The sequence below is a fragment of the Nerophis lumbriciformis genome, linkage group LG25, assembly GCF_033978685.3.
Source record: "Nerophis lumbriciformis linkage group LG25, RoL_Nlum_v2.1, whole genome shotgun sequence".
In the NCBI taxonomy this organism is placed as follows: domain Eukaryota; kingdom Metazoa; phylum Chordata; class Actinopteri; order Syngnathiformes; family Syngnathidae; genus Nerophis; species Nerophis lumbriciformis.
In genome coordinates, this window is record NC_084572.2 from 38,109,303 (window position 1) to 38,129,466 (window position 20,164).

General features: G+C 39.9%; 2 protein-coding genes across 4 annotated transcripts in view; both read right to left on the minus strand.

Moving 5' to 3' along the window:
* Nucleotides 1-10,533, minus strand: part of ugdh (UDP-glucose 6-dehydrogenase) — a 38,981-nt gene extending 28,448 nt beyond the window's left edge. The window contains exons 1-3 of one of the 2 annotated variants that reach the window (XM_061984369.1): nt 10,264-10,533; nt 726-887; nt 231-332 (exon numbers count right to left, since the gene is read on the minus strand). In XM_061984369.1, the coding sequence (XP_061840353.1) occupies nt 231-332; nt 726-887 (264 nt within the window). In that variant the 5' untranslated portion in view covers nt 10,264-10,533. Of the gene's footprint in view, nt 1-230; nt 333-725; nt 888-10,149; nt 10,172-10,263 lie in introns of those variants that run through there. The other variant, XM_061984370.1, reaches the window with a different exon arrangement.
* A 1,254-nt stretch (nt 10,534-11,787) lies between these two features.
* The window catches only part of map9 (microtubule-associated protein 9), a 30,539-nt gene continuing 22,162 nt past the window's right edge, over nt 11,788-20,164 (minus strand). For both annotated transcript variants that reach the window (XM_061984372.2, XM_061984371.2), the window contains exons 12-13: nt 14,068-14,203; nt 11,788-13,989 (exon numbers count right to left, since the gene is read on the minus strand). In XM_061984372.2, the coding sequence (XP_061840356.1) occupies nt 13,870-13,989; nt 14,068-14,203 (256 nt within the window). In that variant the 3' untranslated portion in view covers nt 11,788-13,869. The remainder of the gene's footprint in view (nt 13,990-14,067; nt 14,204-20,164) is intronic.

Here is a 20,164-nt window from a genome sequence, read left to right on the forward strand (position 1 = left end):
CATTCATAGTTGTGATGTGACAATCTACAATGTAAATAGTCATGGAAATAAAGAAAACGCATTGAATGAGGAGAAGGTGTGTCCAAACTTTTGGCCTGTACTGTATATTGTGATACAGTTTTCAGGCTTATCGCCCAGCCCTCGTGTGTGTGTGTGTGTGTGTGTGTGTGTGTGTGTGTGTGTGTGTGTGTGTGTGTGTGTGTGTGTGTGTGTGTGTGTGTAAAACTCACTGAGATAAAAACAAGGTCGGCATCCCGAATGGCTGAGTCAATGTCTGTGGAGAAAAATAAGTTCCTCCCTCGGCATGATTCAACCACCTCCTTCAGGCCAGGCTGTGGGGGGACACAAGATGATGAAAGGAACTCCACTTTCCGCCTTCGTCACAATTGAGCAACACCGTGTGCAGGGACAGACAAATTGCGACAATGGAGGCATCTGGAAGTCATTTTCTCCTAGTGATGGACTGCTGTGGTCATAAAACTCTACGTTGACTCAACTTGAACATTGGCGACCACACCCAGTGACCGGCGTGCACGGCATGCAGCCTTTAAATCAGCCAAGTTCTGTCTGACAACTTGGGAGTGCAATCAGTCAGGCATTCCCTCCCACTGAACCGGCGTGTTCAGGATCCAAACTAAACCTGACCTCGTTGGTTATTTAGCACGGCCTGTGCTTAGCGCCGCACCCTTCACCTCTTGAGGTCTTACAAATCGCACATGCGTTACCTCGTATATGGGAAGCGTGTTCGAGTTCCAGGCGTTTATCCGGGACTCGTTGACATCCACCACGGTCACGGTGATCTCCGGACACATGTGGGCGATCACGCTGCATGTGGGGCCTCCCACGTAGCCAGCGCCGATGCAGCAGATCCTCTTAATTTGGAACATCTGTGTGGGGCGGGATGAGAGAGTCAGCATTTTCTTTGGAATTACACTGTGTTGTATGGCGGCATCATTCTGAGGAAAAACCTATCTTACATTTACGAACTTTCTTCCTGCGCTTTGAACCCTGCGGCTAATAAAACGGTGCGTCTCATTTAAGGATGTGCGTAAGTGAAGCATGAAATTGGCGTGAAGCATGGCAGGTTTTTGTGCATACGCAAGCTTCGTACATGAGTCCCCTGGTCCACAAACATCTCTCAAAGCACACCATGATAAACATTCTGAATTTATTTCATCCATCCATCTGTTCATTTTCAAGATAATCTCACTCATCTCACCATATGAAATGTAACTTACTTCACCGAGTATTATTTATTTATTAGGGCCCGCATGGCCCATTGTATAAGGACTCCCAAAGGGAGTCCTTATGCAATGGGACATAAGGACCTATTGAATTTGTAAGGTTTTATTCTTTATTCTTTCGCCGCCACATTAAACTGTAATTTGACCCACTTAACATGCTTCAAAACTCACCATATTTGACCCACACATCAGGACCTGCGAAAATTGCCTTTAAAAAAAAAAAAACCCCACAAAACTCAAAATTGCGCTCTAGCGCCCCCTAGAAAAAAAAAAACTAGACTGCCTGTAACTCCCACTAGGAAGGTCAGAGAGACATGAAACAAAAACCTCTATGTAGGTCTGACTTAGACCTACATTTCATAATGGTACATTCTCGGGCTAAAATCAACAGGAAGTTGGCAATTCTCCCTTCAAGACAAAAAAGTACTAAAAACAGTCACTTTTGCCTCTTTGAGCTGTAATTTGACCCCCTTAACATGCTTCAAAACTCACCAAACTGAACGCACACATCAGGACTGGCAAAAATTGAGATCTAATAAAAAACCTAACCCCAAATCTCAAAATTGTGCTCTAGCGCAATTTTTTAATAAAACGCACAAAAAACTGACAAAACTGCCTGTAACTCCCACTGGAAAGGTCGGAGAGACATCAAACAAAAACCTCTATGTAGGTCTCACTTAGACCTACATTTCATAAATTGACAACCCCCAGCAAAAATCAACAGGAAGTTTGCTATTCCCCTTTCAAAACAAATTTTTTGTAAAAACCGGTCACCTTCCTTCAAAAACTATCTCCTCTGAGCGCGTTTGTCGTTTCGGCTTCAAACTAACACAGGAGAGAGATTAAACCCTTGTGTATAAAATAACAGAACAGCGTTTTAATACCTGCTCCGGTTTTGATTTTATGACCCTTCAAAGACCCGCTGCGCTGATGCTGCTGCGCTGCTGTTTTTTTAAGATGGCTGCTTAAAAGCAGGAAGCACCAACGTGCCTACACAATGCAGACAAGGTAGGCACACTAGACAAAAGTATTGGGACACTTATGACTACCACCGGACAAAAGTATTGGGACACTTAGGCCGAAAACTGGACAAAAGTATTGGGACTTTTAGGCCGAAAACTGGACAAAAGTATTGGGACACTTGGGACTACAACTTGACAAAAGTATTGGGACACTTAGGACTACAACTTGCCAAAAGTATTGGGACACTTGGGACTAAAACTGGACGAAAGTATTGGGACACTTAGGACTAGCACCTGCCAAATACACGGGCCCGACCAACGCTGCTTGCAGCTTTAATTTTTATTGTGATTACTTATGGAGTATATTGTAAGGGTGTAACGGTACGTGTATTTGCATTGAACCGTTTCGGTATGTGGGTTCCGGTTCGGTTCGGGAGGTGTACCGAACGAGTTTCCACACGGACATATTAAGTAGCGTAACGCACGTTGTGTAAACAATGCACACCGAGGCACAACTCACGGCATGCTAGCAGCTAACGGGCTACGATAGACTGACCGTACGTCCTCTTTTCACCGGACATGTCCTCTTTTGCGGAGCTGTCAGGGCGGAGTTTCTTAAATGCCTCAAATGTCCGGCATTTTGAGTTAGGGTTGCGTGTATTTTCAATGTACGTTCAGGGTTAAGAAGGGGTTAAAAACAAAACAAACAGCAGCATTAGTGAGGGAGGGGCAGAGACAGAGAGAGAGAGAGAGAGAGTTATGATAAACGCGCATGCGTCGCCAGGCTCTGCTTTTTATCCATAGATTTATCACATTTAGTTTTTATTATCTATAGCACATACTTGCCAACCCTCACGGATTTTCCGGCAGACTCCCAAAATTCAGCGCCTCTCCCGAAAACCTCCCGGGACAAATTTTCTCCCGAAAATCTCCCGAAATTCAGGCGGAGCTGGAGGCCACGCCCCCTCCAGCTCCATGCGGACCTGAGTGACGTGTTGACAGCCTGTTCACACGTCCGCTTTCTCACAATATAAACAGCTAATGATCGAGGGCGAGTTCTTGGTTTCTTATGTGGGTTTATTGTTAGGCAATTTCATTAACGTCCTCCCAGCGCGGTAACAACACACAACAGCAGTCAAGTTTTCGTACCGTAAAGCAGTTCGTCTGCCGTAAACAGCAATGTTGTGACACTTTTAAACAGGACAATACTGCCATCTACTGTACATGCATATGTGACCCACCCATAATGTGTCACATTTTTGTGTTGATTTATTTATTTTATTTTGTGGTTTGAATTCGTTTTTGGAGCGGTCATTACACATTTATCAGTATTCACATTGGTCAGTAGGGGGCAGTAGGGCGTTTCTTCCCAATTGAATGCTATCACCTGCAGACCGGAAGTGTCTTGTCATTCTGATGAGAGCGACCAGTCTGTGAACAATTGAAACGTCCTGTGTGCTTTTTCCTCCTGTATAACAGGTTAGTTTTGGTGAATCAACTAACTGAATAATATCCATGTAATCTTTATAAATTTAAGTACACATTCTGATGGTGGAGCCTAACTCTAAAGTGTTTGTGAGTTGTAGTTTGTATTTGTGAATGAATCCAGTGCACAGCTGCAGTAATCAATACAAAATGGCGACGTGAGTGCGCAACGTTTATATAGGAACTTCTGATCCTAATTCAGACTCCCAAATTAGAGCTCCCGTTTTCTTATTGATTTTATAATGTATATTTGTATAATGCGTGTGTTCTGAAATAGTGACAGAGAATAGAACAAGGATGGACAATTCAACCCTTAACTCAACAATGAGTAGACGAGTGTTATGTGTGTGTATATGTGTAAATAAATGATCACTGAAATTCAAGTATTTCTTTCTTTTATTTATTTATATATATATATATATATATATATATATATATATATATATATATATATATATATATATATATATATATATATATATATATAGCTAGAATTCACTGAAAGTCAAGTATTTCTTATATATATATATATATATATATATATATATATATATATGTAATAAAATATATATATAGCTAGAATTCACTGAAAGTCAAGTATTTCTTATATATATATACACATATATATATATATATATATATATATATATATATATATATATATATATATATATATATATATATATATATCTTAACCACACCCCCAACCACGCCCCGCCCCACCCCCGATCACGCCCCCCCCCCCCGAAATCGGAGGTCTCAAGGTTGGCAAGTATGCTATAGCAGGGGTGTCAAAAGTGTGCCCCGGAGGCCATTTGCGGCCCACAGCTAATGTTTTAAAGGCCCACGGCACATTCTAAAAATACTATTAAAATAAACAAAAACATAACAAAAGTGAAATAAAAAAGCTTAAATGTAATTTAGAAAAAGTTGCAATGTTGACTAATAAAACAAAGCTGTTATTTTTTCTTTCAAACTGTCATTGCTCAAAACATAATATTGAATCAAAATCAATGTTATTATGAATTATTGACCTATCCAAGGTTCCCATTACTTCACATCAAATATTACACTCAGAAAAATATTTTTGGTGGAAGATTTTGCAAATTTAGTAAATAAATAACCCTAAAATGTATATTTTGTTGTTTTCTTACTGTACCGAAAATGAACCGAACCGTGACCTCTAGACCGAGGTACGTACCGAACCGACACTTTTGTGTACCGTTATTGTGAATAAATTGAAAACAGGAAGTGAACAAAAGTTTTAGCAACTGATGTAAAAGAAAAAGGGGTCGGATTAAATAAGCTCTGCTTCTTCCTACTATCTTTTCCAACATGTTGAAAAGACAAACTGGAAATTGTGATGTATCATGTTGTATACTTGCATGTTCCAAATAAACTCAAACTCAACTCAATTCAACATGAAAGACTCTGCCAACCCCTGCTGATAAACTTGTTTAGATCTGGCATGGAGACTGGAGAGCCTGCTGACCTACTGTACAGCTTGGTTGGGTTCAGGAGCTGCACCGTGGACCTGCAGCTACAGAGTGGATGATAGAATCCACACTGGTACCCCCACAGACATTTGACACTGGCAGACTGCGGAGGAACGATGAAGGACCTCGACCACGTCTGACAAATCTTTGGGGTTGCCCTGTGTTGGTTCTCTTCCATGTTAAACATTTGTTGTAAAGAAGAGAGATTGTGAGGACCTCTGACCTCATAAATGAGGGAACATATACGTATTTGCTCGGGTTGTTGTCGTCACCACCACTATCACCAACACTCACGACATTAAACACACATCCTAGTTCACAGGTGTCTAACTCAAGGCCCGGGGGCCAGAACTGGACCGCAAACACCTGGAAATGATGTGTCAATGAAGTACTTAATATTTTCTCCATCCATCCATCTTTTTCCACTTATCCGAGGTCGGGTCGCGGGGGCAGCAGCCTAAGCAGGGAAGCCCAGACTCCCCTCTCCCCAGCCACTTCGTCCAGCTCCTCCCGGGGGATCCTGAGACGTTCCCAGGACAGCCGGGAGACATAGTCTTCCCAACGTGTCCTGGGTCTCCCCCTTGGTCTCCTACAGGTCAGATGTGCCCTAAACACCTCCCTGAGGGGGCGTTCGGGTGGCTTCCTGACCAGATGCCTGAATCACTACTAGGAGACTAATGACTGATAAATGACTGTGACGTGCACACTACTAGGAGACTAATGTACACTACTTGGAGACTAATGACTGATAAATGACTGACGTGTACACTACTAGGAGACTAATGTTCACTACTAGGAGACTAATGACTGATAAATGACTGTGACGTGTACACTACTAGGAGACTAATGTACACTACTTGGAGACTAATGACTGATAAATGACTGACGTGTACACTACTAGGAGACTAATGTTCACTACTAGGAGACTAATGACTGATAAATGACTGTGATGTGTACACTACTAGGAGACTAATGTTCACTACTAGGAGACTAATGACTGATAAATGACTGTGACGTGTACACTACTAGGAGACTAATGTTCACTACTGGGAGACTAATGACTGATAAATGACTGACTAGTACACTACTAGGAGACTAATGTTCACTACTAGGAGACTAATGACTGATAAATGACTGTGACGTGTACACTACTAGGAGACTAATTTATACTACTTGAAGACTAATGTACACTACTAGGAGACTAATGAGTATTCACTACTAGGAGACTAATGAATGATAAATGACTGACGTGTACACTACTAGGAGACTAATGAGTGATAAATGACTGATGTTTACACTACTAGGAGACTAATGTTCATTACTAGGAGACTAATGTACACTACTAGGAGACTAATGAGTATTCACTACTAGGAGACTAATGAGTGATAAATGACTGACGTGTACACTACTAGGAGACTAATGAGTGATAAATGACTGATGTTTACACTACTAGGAGACTAATGTTCATTACTAGGAGACTAATGTACACTACTAGGAGACTAATGACTGATAAATGACTGTGACGTGTACACTACTAGGAGACTAATGTTCACTACTAGGAGACTAATGAGTGATAAATGACTGACGTGTACACTACTAGGAAACTAAAGTTCACTACTAGGAGACTAATGTACACTACTAGGAGACTAATGACTGATAAATGACTGACGTGAACACTACTAGGAGACTAATTTACACTACTAGGAGACTAATGTACACTACTAGGAGACTAATTATTCACTACTAGGAGACTAATGAGTGATAAATGACTGACGTGTACACTACTAGGAGACTAATGAGTGATAAATGACTGATGTTTACACTACTAGGAGACTAATGTTCATTACTAGGAGACTAATGTACACTACTAGGAGACTAATGAGTATTCACTACTAGGAGACTAATGAGTGATAAATGACTGACGTGTACACTACTAGGAGACTAATGTACACTACTAGGAGACTAATGTACACTACTAGGAGACTAATGTTCATTACTAGGAGACTAATGTACACTACTAGGAGACTAATGTACACTACTAGGAGACTAATGAGTATTCACTAGTAGGAGACTAATGAGTGTTCACTACTAGGAGACTAATGAATGATAAATGACTGACGTGTACACTACTAGGAGACTAATGAGTGATAAATAACTGACGTTTACACTACTAGGAGACTAATGTTCATTACTAGGAGACTAATGTACACTACTAGGAGACTAATAAGTATTCACTACTAGGAGACATTAGTGATAAATGACTGACGTGCACACTACTAGGAGACTAATGACTGATCAATGACTGACGTGTACACTACTAGGAGACTAATGTACACTACTAGGAGACTAATGTACACTACTAGGAGACTAATGAGTATTCACTAGTAGGAGACTAATGAGTGTTCACTACTAGGAGACTAGCGACTGTGACGTGTACACTACTAGGAGACTAATGTTCACTACTAGGAGACTAATGAGTATTCACTACTAGGAGACTAATGACTGTGACGTGTACACTACTAGGAGACTAATGTTCACTACTAGGAGACTAATGACTGATAAATGACTGTGACGTGTACACTACTAGGAGACTAATGTACACTACTAGGAGACTAATGAGTATTCACTAGTAGGAGACTAATGAGTGTTCACTACTAGGAGACTAGCGACTGTGACGTGTACACTACTAGGAGACTAATGTTCACTACTAGGAGACTAATGACTGTGACGTGTACACTACTAGGAGACTAATGTTCACTACTATAGGAGACTAATGAGTGATAAATGACTGACGTGCACACTACTAGGAGACTAATGACTAATAAATGACTGTGACGTGTACACTACTAGGAGACTAATGTTCACTACTAGGAGACTAATGACTGATAAATGACTGGACGTGTACACTACTAGGAGACTAATGAGTGTTCACTACTAGGAGACTAATGTCTGTGACATGTACACTACTAGGAGACTAATGTTCACTACTAGGAGACTAATGTTCACTACAAGGAGACTAATGAGTCATAAATGACTGATGTTTACACTACTAGGAGACTAATGTTCATTACTAGGAGACTAATGTACACTACTAGGAGACTAATGAGTATTCACTACTAGGAGACAGTGATAAATGACTGACGTGCACACTACTAGGAGACTAATGACTGATCAATGACTGACGTGTACACTACTAGGAGACTAATGTACACTACTAGGAGACTAATGTACACTACTAGGAGACTAATGAGTATTCACTAGTAGGAGACTAATGAGTGTTCACTACTAGGAGACTAGCGACTGTGACGTGTACACTACTAGGAGACTAATGTTCACTACTAGGAGACTAATGAGTATTCACTACTAGGAGACTAATGACTGTGACGTGTACACTACTAGGAGACTAATGTTCACTACTAGGAGACTAATGACTGATAAATGACTGTGACGTGTACACTACTAGGAGACTAATGAGTATTCACTAGTAGGAGACTAATGAGTGTTCACTACTAGGAGACTAGCGACTGTGACGTGTACACTACTAGGAGACTAATGTTCACTACTAGGAGACTAATGACTGTGACGTGTACACTACTAGGAGACTAATGTTCACTACTATAGGAGACTAATGAGTGATAAATGACTGACGTGCACACTACTAGGAGACTAATGACTAATAAATGACTGTGACGTGTACACTACTAGGAGACTAATGTTCACTACTAGGAGACTAATGACTGATAAATGACTGGACGTGTACACTACTAGGAGACTAATGAGTGTTCACTACTAGGAGACTAATGTCTGTGACATGTACACTACTAGGAGACTAATGTTCACTACTAGGAGACTAATGTTCACTACAAGGAGACTAATGAGTCATAAATGACTGATGTTTACACTACTAGGAGACTAATGTTCATTACTAGGAGACTAATGTACACTACTAGGAGACTAATGAGTATTCACTACTAGGAGACAGTGATAAATGACTGACGTGCACACTACTAGGAGACTAATGACTGATCAATGACTGACGTGTACACTACTAGGAGACTAATGTACACTACTAGGAGACTAATGTACACTACTAGGAGACTAATGAGTATTCACTAGTAGGAGACTAATGAGTGTTCACTACTAGGAGACTAGCGACTGTGACGTGTACACTACTAGGAGACTAATGTTCACTACTAGGAGACTAATGAGTATTCACTACTAGGAGACTAATGACTGTGACGTGTACACTACTAGGAGACTAATGTTCACTACTAGGAGACTAATGACTGATAAATGACTGTGACGTGTACACTACTAGAAGACTAATGTTCACTACTAGGAGACTAATGAGTGTTCACTACTAGGGGACTAATGACTGACGTGTACACTACTAGGAGACTAATGTTCACTACTAGGAGACTAATGAGTGTTCACTACTAGACTAATGACTGTGACGTGTACACTACTAGGAGACTAATGACTGATAAATGACTGACGTGTACACTACTAGGAGACTAATGAGTGTTCACTACTAGGAGACTAATGACTGTGACGTGTACACTACTAGGAGACTAATGTTCACTACTAGGAGACTAATGTTCACTACTAGGAGACTAATGAGTGTGACGTGTACACTACTAGGAGACTAATGTTCACTACTAGGAGACTAATGAGTATTTACTACTAGGAGACTAAAAAAAAGAGTGCCAGTCGAACCGTGTTAGCCTGGTCCTGGTTCAAGCACCACATAAAGAGCCTTTCATTCCAGCTCAATCAGGTCCCGCACCTTCAATGACCCCAGCTACTAGTGACACACTACACATGATATTGACCCCAGCTACTACAGATAATATTGACTTTCGCGTCCTGGAATGACCGATAAGTTACTTTTATTGCCGCTAGCTTAGCTGGCTAGCTTGCGTGAAGAAAGGTAAGTTTACCTATAACAACTCATGTTCTTACCTTCTCTCCTGTAATGTTTCTTTTGGACACAACGCGGGATGTCCAAGTGAACAATTCGATTCATAGAAACGTACAAAAGGTGCAAAAACAGGGTCAAACAGCGAACAGTCTTACCTTTATTAGGACTCTTGACACAAGTTGACCGCTTCCGCCTTCCCAGCAGCAATGATTGTGAAAGGCGGCTCTGTCAGTGAGTTAGTATGGGATTTGTGACGTCAGCGTAGCACACACGCTTCCGATTTGTGGCTTTTCAAAGTAAAAGCACCCCACGCTTCGGTAACATTGTCAGCATATTATTTTGCTAAATATGCAGGATTTCTATAATTTGATGACAATGGGCGACTTAGTGGTCATTCTCCCACGCTGATCTTGAGCTATAGAAAATGTATTTGTCAGTGAACAAAAAAATATTTTTAGATTATTTTTATATAATGTAGACCAGAGGGCCACATTGGGTTAAAAATAATGTGGCCAGGGGCTGTGCTATATATATATACAAATATATACATATATGTACTAAAATATATATTATACTTGCCAACCTTGAGACCTCCGATTTCGGGAGGTGGGGGGGTGGGGCGCGGCGTGGTTGGGGGCGTGGTTAAGAGGGGAGGAGTATATTGACAGCTAGAATTCACCAAGTCAAGTATTTAATACACACACACACATATATATATATATATATATATATATATATATATATATATATATATATATATATATATATATATATATATATATATATATATATATATATATATATATACATATATATACATACATATATATATATATACATATATATATATACATACATACATCCTGAAAATATGCAAACAAAGCTGTGTTTAGATAATTGATATTTCAAACTTGCATAAATAAATATTAAGGAATATAACATAACTTGGTTTCTGAGAGCTTCAAAATGTAATGAATAAAATGCTAAAGTTGTTGATAAACAAGCAATTATTTTAATAATTAAATATGGTCATTTTAAATGAATTATTATAATTTAAAATTAATTATTTCAAATATGTTTATTTTAACAATGTATAATTCTATGGCTGGATGTAATAAGGAGTCAGAAAAAATACAAATAAAAATACAATTAATTTTGATGTTTTTAGCAAAATATAGTAAAAATGTATTTAGTTATTTAAAAAAAAAAAAAAATATATATATATATATATATATATATATATATATATATATATATATATATATATATATATTTATTTATTTTTAGGTAAGATAAACATAATAATACAATTTGTCTCTAGTCTGGATGATTTAGTTTTTGTCACCCTGTTGTCCTCCCGTCGTGAAAAAAGGCTGTCCTCACTCAGGTCCTCATGGAGCTGGAGGGGGCGTGGCCTCCAGCTCCGGCTGAAAATCGGGAGATTTTCGGGAGAATATTTGTCCCGGGAGGTTTTCGGGAGAGGCCCTGAATTTCGGGAGTCTCCCGGAAAATTCGGGAGGGTTGGCAAGTATGATATATATATATATATATATATATATATATATATATATATATATATATATATATATATATATATATATATACATATATATATATATATATATATATATATATATATATACATATATATATATATATATATATATATATATATTTTTTTTTTAAAGGATATTTTGACAGGAAAATAATTGGATAACTTGGATTTTCGCCGGAATTTCAGATGCTTGAAGTTAAATAAAAAACATTTTAAAACATGCAAAACTGGGAATTCTTGGAAATCCGGGAAATGTGTTAAATTCTTGAAAGAGAGCACACCATTTTGAACAGGCTGAATAATTTAGAGTTGGAATGGTTTGAATGGCTTGAAGAATGTGGGAATTGTGGAAGTTTGAAAAATGGACTATTCATTTTGAATGGGGAAAATGAAAAAAAAAAAGGGAATTATGGGAAATCCTGGAATTTTTTTTTAGAATTGTTGAAGTAGAGCACACGATTCCCAAACAGGCTGAATATTTTCAAGTTGGAACAGTTTGAATCAAATGAAAAATGTGGGAGTTGTAGAACTTCGAAGAATGTCCCATTGATTTCAATGGGAATTTCATGGAAATTTGGGAATTTCGGTAAAAGCGCAAATTTTCTTGAATTGTTCTGAATAAGTTCAAATGGTTAGTGTTGGAATTTTTTTTAATTGGTTGAGGAATGTTGATGTAGTAACGTGCAAAACAATAACATACAGTGTACCCCCATTATTTATTATTCCATTTTTACTTTTTAAATTCGATCTCAATTCTGTACACTGCTGCTTGAATTGTATTTTTCCTGAGGGAACTCTCATGAAGGGATCAATAAAGTACTATCTATCTAAGTTGAATTGAGAAATGGTATTAGGGAATTCCTGGAATTTCGTGAAAACTGGGAATTGTTGCAGTTCAAAAAACAACTTTGTTTTTTGTCCTAATTAAGAGGAATGTTTTGACGGTGGAACGGTTGAAGTGGGCTGAAAAATGTGGGAGGAGTAGTCGCCAGAAAAAAGGGTGAAAATAGGGCTTGGAAAACCAGGAATTCTGTAAAATCCTGGAATTTTTTTTTTTTAACTTGGAAAAAGGGTAGTTTGAATGTCCAGGATAGTGGAATGTGTTGAAGGTGGAATGGTTTGAACAGGTTGAAATATGTGGAAATGGTGGAAGTTTGAAAAATGGCCAATTCATTTTGAATGGGGAAAATGAGAAAAAAGAAAAAGAAAAGGGAATTATGGGAAATCCTGGAATATTTTTTAGAATTGTTGAAGTACAGCACACAATTTCCAAACAGGCTTTGTTTGCTATGTTGCAGTAGGAACAGTTTGAATCAAATGAAAAATGTGGGAGTTGTGGTACTTCGAAGAATGTCCTATTGATTTCAATGGTAATTTCAATGGTAATTTCATGGGAATTTGGGAATTATTTATTATCATTATTTATTATTTACTTTTTAAATTCGATCTCAATTCTGTACACTGCTGCTGGAATTTAAATTTTCCTGAGGGAACTCTCCTGAAGGAATCAATAAAGTACTATCTATCTATGTTGAATTGAGAAATGGTATTAAGGAATTCCTGGAATTTCGGGAAAACTGGGAATTTTTGCAGTTCAAAAAACAATTTCGTTTTTTGTCCTAATTAAGAAAAATGTTTTGACGGTGGAACGGTTGAAGTTGGTTGAAAAATGTGGGAGGAGAGTCGCAAGACAAGATGGTGGAAATAGGGCTTTGGAAAACCAGGAATTCTGGAAAATCTTGGAATTTTTTTTGAACTTGGAAAAACGGTAGTTTGAATGTCCAGGATGGTGGAATGTGTTGAAGGTGAAATGGTTTGAACAGGTTGAAATATGTGGAAATGGTGGAAGTTTGAAAAATGGCCAATTCATTTTGAATGGGGAAAAAATGTCCCGGAATTCTGGGAAATCTGGGAATTTTTGGAATTTGTCACTGAATTTAAATATAAACATTTTTAAAACATGCTACTTTTATCACAACATTGTCATGAAAATCACCTATGTACAAACACATATGAAGCATGAATAATAATAATAAATCATACATTTGACTCTTGAAACGTCAGAATATGTTCATTCAATTTTACGGTTTAAATACTGGAGCCTATCCCAGCTGACAAAGGCAGAGCGGACTCGATACCAGTCAAAAGTATTTTAGGTGAGAACTGGACAAAAGTCAGCGATGTGAAGCAGGAAAGTAGGAAAGGTTTACTTCCTAAACTGAATGGTGTTATTCGGGGGGCTCCATGGTGGAGGAGGGCTGTCCCGCAGTATGACTTGTACTCGCCTCTCTTCCCTCTGTCGCTTCTGCTGCACATCCTTCTTGGCCTGGTGTTACAAAGAAGAGCGTTTCGGCACTCGGGGGACAAGAGTTGAGGCGACAGAGGCGAGAAGGCACTCACTCACCAGCCATTGTTCGAACATCTCCATAGCCATTTTGTCCTTCTCCTCCCGGACGTATCGGTGCTCCTCCGACGCGTACCTGGTTTCCACGCGCGCCGTGGAGGCTTTTTTCTGCAGGGCGTCGTACTTCTCCTCGCACCTGGCGACAAAATGGCACCCGTGTCACTCGTGCGCTCCACGTTTGGGAAGAAGAGGCACTCGTGCCGTCGCTTCGGGAGTTCTGGGTTTTGGTGACGTCATGTAAGATAAACGCCCTTCCTCATAAAACACAGGATTCAAAGTCAAGGGCCCGCGACATCATTATATCGGGTCCGCAAACACCTGGAAATGATATGTATCATCATTATCATCATTTCTTTTTATTCCATCCATCCATCTTCTTCCGCTTATCCGAGGTCGGGTCGCGGGGGCAGCAGCTTAAGCAGGGAAGCCCATACTTTCCTCTCCCCAGCCACTTGGTCCAGCTCCTCCCGGGGGATCCCGAGGCGTTCCCAGGCCTGCCGGGAGAGATAGTCTTCCCAGCGTGTCCTGGGTCTTCCCCGTGGCCTCCTACCGGTCGGACGTGCCCGAAACACCTTCCTAGGGAGGCGTTCGGGTGGCATCCTGACCAGATGCCCGAACCACCTCATCTGGCTCCTCTCGATGTGGAGGAGCAGCGGCTTTACTTTGAGCTCCTCCCGGATGACAGAGCTTCTCACCCTATCTCTAAGGGAGAGCCCCGCCACCCGGCGGAGGAAACTCATTTCGGCCGCTTGTACCCGTGATCTTGTCCTTTCGGTCATAACCCAAAGCTCATGACCATAGGTGAGGATGGGAACGTAGATCGACTGGTAAATCGAGAGCTTTGCCTTCCGGCTCAGCTCCTTCTTCACCACAACGGATCGATACAGCGTCCGCATTACTGAAGACGCCGCACCGATCCGCCTGTCGATCTCACGATCCACTCTTCCCCCACTCGTGAACAAGACTCCGAGGTACTTGAACTCCTCCACTTGGGGCAAGATCTCCTCCCCAACCCGGAGATGGCACTCCACCCTTTTCCGGGAGAGAACCATGGACTCGGACTTGGAGGTGCTGATTCCCATCCCAGTCGCTTCACACTCGGCTGCGAACCGATCCAGTGAGAGCTGAAGATCTTGGCCGGAGGAAGCCATCAGGACCACATCATCTGCAAATAGCAGAGACCTAATCCTGCAGCCACCAAACCAGATACCCTCAACGCCCTGACTGCGCCTAGAAATTCTGTCCATAAAGGTTATGAACAGAATCGGTGACAAAGGGCAGCCTTGGCGGAGTCCAACCCTCACTGGAAACGTGTCCGACTTACTGTTGGCGGAGTCCAACCCTCACTGGAAACGTGTCCGACTTACTGCCGGCAATGCGGACCAAGCTCTGACACTGATCATACAGGGAGCGAACTGCCACAATAAGACAGTCCGTTACCCCATACTCTCTGAGCACTCCCCACAGGACACGGTCGAATGCCTTCTCCAAGTCCACAAAGCACATGTAGACTGGTTGGGCAAACTCCCATGCACCCTCAAGGACCCTGCCGAGAGTATAGAGCTGGTCCACAGTTCCACGACCAGGACGAAAACCACACTGTTCCTCCTGAATCCGAGGTTCGACTATCCGGCGTAGTCTCCTCTCCAGTACACCTGAATAGACCTTACCGGGAAGGCTGAGGAGTGTGATCCCACGATAGTTGGAACACACCCTCCGGTTCCCCTTCTTAAAGAGAGGAACCACCACCCCGGTCTGCCAATCCAGAGGTACCGCCCCCGATGTCCACGCAATGTTGCAGAGTCTTGTCAACCAAGACATCCCCACAACATCCAGAGCCTTAAGGAACTCCGGGCGGATCTCATCCACCCCCGGGGCCTTGCCACCGAGGAGCGTTTTAACTACCTCGGCAACCTCAGCCCCAGAAATAGGAGAGCCCACCACAGACTCCCCAGGCCCTGCTTCCTCATAGGAAGACGTGCTGGTAGGATTGAGGAGGTCTTCGAAGTATTCCCTCCACCGATCCACAACATCCGCAGTCGAGGTCAGCAGAACACCATCCTCGCCATACACGGTGTTGACACTGCACTGCTTCCCCTTCCTGAGGCGGCGGATGGTGGTCCAGAATTGCTTCGAAGCCGTCCGGAAGTCTTTTTCCATGGCCTCCCCGAACTCCTCCCATGTCCGAGTTTTTGCCTCCGCGACCGCTGAAGCCGCACACCGCTTGGCCTGTCGGTACCTGTCTGCTGCCTCGGGAGTCCCATGAGCCAAAAGAACCCGATAGGACTCCTTCTTCAGCCTGACGGCATCCCTCACCGCCGGCGTCCACCAACGGGTTCTTTTTATTCCTTTCATGAAAATGCATATATACAAGCCACGTACAGTTGACACGTTCATTGTTTCTTATACATTTCCATGATCAGAAAGGAGCAGATGGAAGAATAATATTCTTATATTTTTCTGTCCCCTTTTTTAACACAAATTATTTTAGATGACTTTATCACTGTTCCCCCCAACAACACCCCAACTCCAACATACTTTTTCATTTTCATTTAAGCATTTTCCCAATGACACGTCCAATCAAAATCAAAAATCAGTTTGATGTAATTCCAGTTGTCTCTTTTTGTAACTCTTTTTAAATTCAAAGATATTCTTGCAACTTTTTAAGTCTTTCTTTAGAGAATTCCATGCTTTCACACCAGCAACAGACAAGCACATTTGTTTAAAGCAGGGGTCGGCAACCCAAAATGTTGAAAGAGCCATATTGGACCAAAAATACAAAAACAAATCTGTCTGGAGCCGCTAAAAATTAAAAGCTACATTACATACAGATAGTGTGTCATGAGATATAAATTGAATTAAGAGGACTTAAAGGAAACTAAATGACCTCAAATATAGCTACAAATGAGGCATATTGATGCAATATGTACATATAGCTCGCCTAAATAGCATGTTAGCATCGATTAGCTTGCAGTCATGCGGTGACCAAAACCAAATATGTCTGATTTGCACTCCGTACAAGTCAATAACATCAACAAAACTCACCTTTCATGCACAACGTTAAAAGTTTGGTGGACAAAATGAGACAGAAAAAGAAGTGGTATAAAACACGTCCTAGAAAGTCGGAGAAAGTTACACATGTAAACAAACTACGGTGAGTTCAAGGACCGCCAAAATTAGTAGGACAAAGCGGCGCTAGCCAAATACTCGAATCAGTTTAATATAATTGTTTAATATAAACAGTGTGCTTTGTAACAATTAGGGAGGCTTGTGTCATGTTTGTCCTCCTACAGAAACCATATTAAAACAAAATTATAATTTTTTCCCCCCCTCATCTTCTGCCATTTTTCATACATTTTTAAAAAAGCTCCAGAGAGCCACTAGGGCGGCGCTAAAGAGCTAGAGCCGCGGGTTGCCGACCCCTGGTTTAAAGTCATACAGCCTTCTGTGGTTTTCATCTTCAGACATGAACACAAATAACTTTTGTAAGTCCTTTGGAAGAACTTTATTTCTAGCTTTGAACATCACTACTGGAGTATGCAAGTCTACAATGTCTTTTAGTTTTAATAATCCTGACCTAATGAAGAGTGGATTTGTGTGGTCTTTGTATCCCACTTTAAAAATAATACGAATGACTCTTTTCTGTGAAAGAAAAAAAAAGAAAAAAATAATAGATTTTATTTGTAAAAAGCACTTTACATTGAGTAAACAACCTCAAAGTGCTACAGTGTATAAAAAAAATAAAAAGATAATAAAAAATAAAAAAAAATAAAAACTAGAACAGCCAAATAGCTAAAACTAGTATGCATATATCTAAAAAAAAAAAGGCGTTTATTAAAAGAAGGGGTTTTAAGCCTTTTTTTTTTTTTTTAAAAAGCATCCACAGTCTGTGGTGCCCTCAGGTGGTCAGGGAAAGCGTTCCACAGACTGGGAGCGGCGTTATAAAGGCATTATGTTGCTGTGATATGTATTCCCCCATATTTCTGCACAATAATTGAAATAAGGTAGAATAATTGAGCAATATAACATTCTCATTGTATTATACGGGAAACTGTATTTAACCTTGTTCTAAATAAATGAGCTTTTAGATACCTTATTTTTCACATGCAATATATGAGCTTTCCATGTCACCTTTTCATCGAAGATGACCCCAAGAAATCTGATTTCAGACACCTTCTCAATTTTCACATTGTTTATGGATAAACTAACTTCTATCTTTCTTTTATTACTGAATACCATACATTTTGTATTTTCCACATTTAAAGATCATTTATTTACATCAAACCACAATTTTAGTTCAACCATTTCCTCTTCAATATTATCGGCTAAGATTTTCAAGTCATCTCCTGAACAGTATAAATTGGTAGGTATCGTCTGCGAATGATACGTACTGCAAAATTTTCGAAACCTCACAAATATCATTTATATAAAATAAAAACTGTGGGTCCTAAAATCGAACCTTGTGGAATTGGACATTCAATATTCATACATTCTGACCTATGATCATCCATCTCAACATATTGCTGGCGTAGTTGCAAATAGCTGCTTAACCAGTCTAGTGCAACTCCTCTAACTCCATAAGTATATCATTTAGAAATGAGAATTTGATGATCTATAGTGTCAAATGCCTTCTTTATATCAATAAAGTACTTCATGTTTTCTCACTAAATGTCCTTGATTTTTTTAATTTGAACAGAAAAATATACAATACAGGCCAAAAGTTTGGACACACCGTCTCAATTCAATGCGTTTTCTTTATTTTCATGACTATTTACATTGTAGATTGTCACTGAAGGCATCACAACTATGACACCTGTGAAGTGAAAACCATTTCAGGTGACTACCTCTTGAAGTTCATGGAGAGAATGCCAAGAGTGTGCAAAGCAGTAACCAGAGCAAGGGGTGGCTATTTTGAAGAAACTAGAATGTCACCAGTTATTTCAACTTTTTTTGTTAAGTACATAACTCCACATGTGTTCATTCATAGTTTTGATGTGACAATCTACAATGTCAATAGTCATGAAAATAAAATAAACGCATTGAATGAGGAGAAGGTGTGTCCAAACTTTTGGCCTGTGCTGATTAAAATGTCATACCTTTTAAACTTTAATAGTGTCCAATATTGCAACAAATATTACAGTATATTATCATACTTTCAAAAACATGTTTTTGTCTAAAAAAACAAAATAAAATAAAAAACTTAACTTTACAGCAAACTATCCATCAAATTCATAAAAAATGACAATAACTTTTACAGCATATTACTGTAAATTGAAAAAAACTACTACTGTTTTCTGCTGGATCTACTCTCTATTTTATGCTGCCCTTTTTTTTTTGCTTCGCTGTTACATATACTACACTTGGTAATTGGGATTTGTTATATATTGTATATATAATATATACAAATATAATATAGTATAATATATCAGTATATATTATTGTGGAAGTTGCTTCCCAGCAGTTCCACTGTTAGACACAGCACCGGAGCCAAGTGTGCAGTTTTTAACCAGGTTTTAATGTACATAGATTTTATCAAAAGTTTTCTATCCAGCAGGACGCGATTTTTTCAGCCACGTCCGTATCCTCTCTCCCCTCCTGCTCCCGGCCGCTTACTATTAAGACAACAGATGATTAGATTAACAAGTACCACCTGTGAAATCTAATCACCTGCCAGCTGTGTCTTGCCGTCAGCCCGCCCTTATCCGATGGTGCTCATCCTCAGCCTCAAAGACAGAGGCGGTGACCTTTGCTCCTGCAGGCGCGCTGGCCACACCTCCCTCCACAGTTATATACTGTATATATAATATGTAAATATTACATATATGTTATACTTTATATTGCTACTATGGAACATTTCTGTATACCTTTTGTTTTCGCTCTCTTTTTGTGCCCTTGTGTGCATTCTCCTTTCCATCCTTTGTAACTGAGCTACTGTGTGGAACAATTTCCCTTGTGGATCATTAAAGTTTGTCTAAGTTTAAAATTCTGTTGACTGAGATGCCAGTTTTTGACTGTAAAATCTAGGGTTGTTGTTTTTAACGGTGTAAACATTTGTTTTTACGGTAGAAAAACTGACAGCTAAATTGCCAGAATAAGA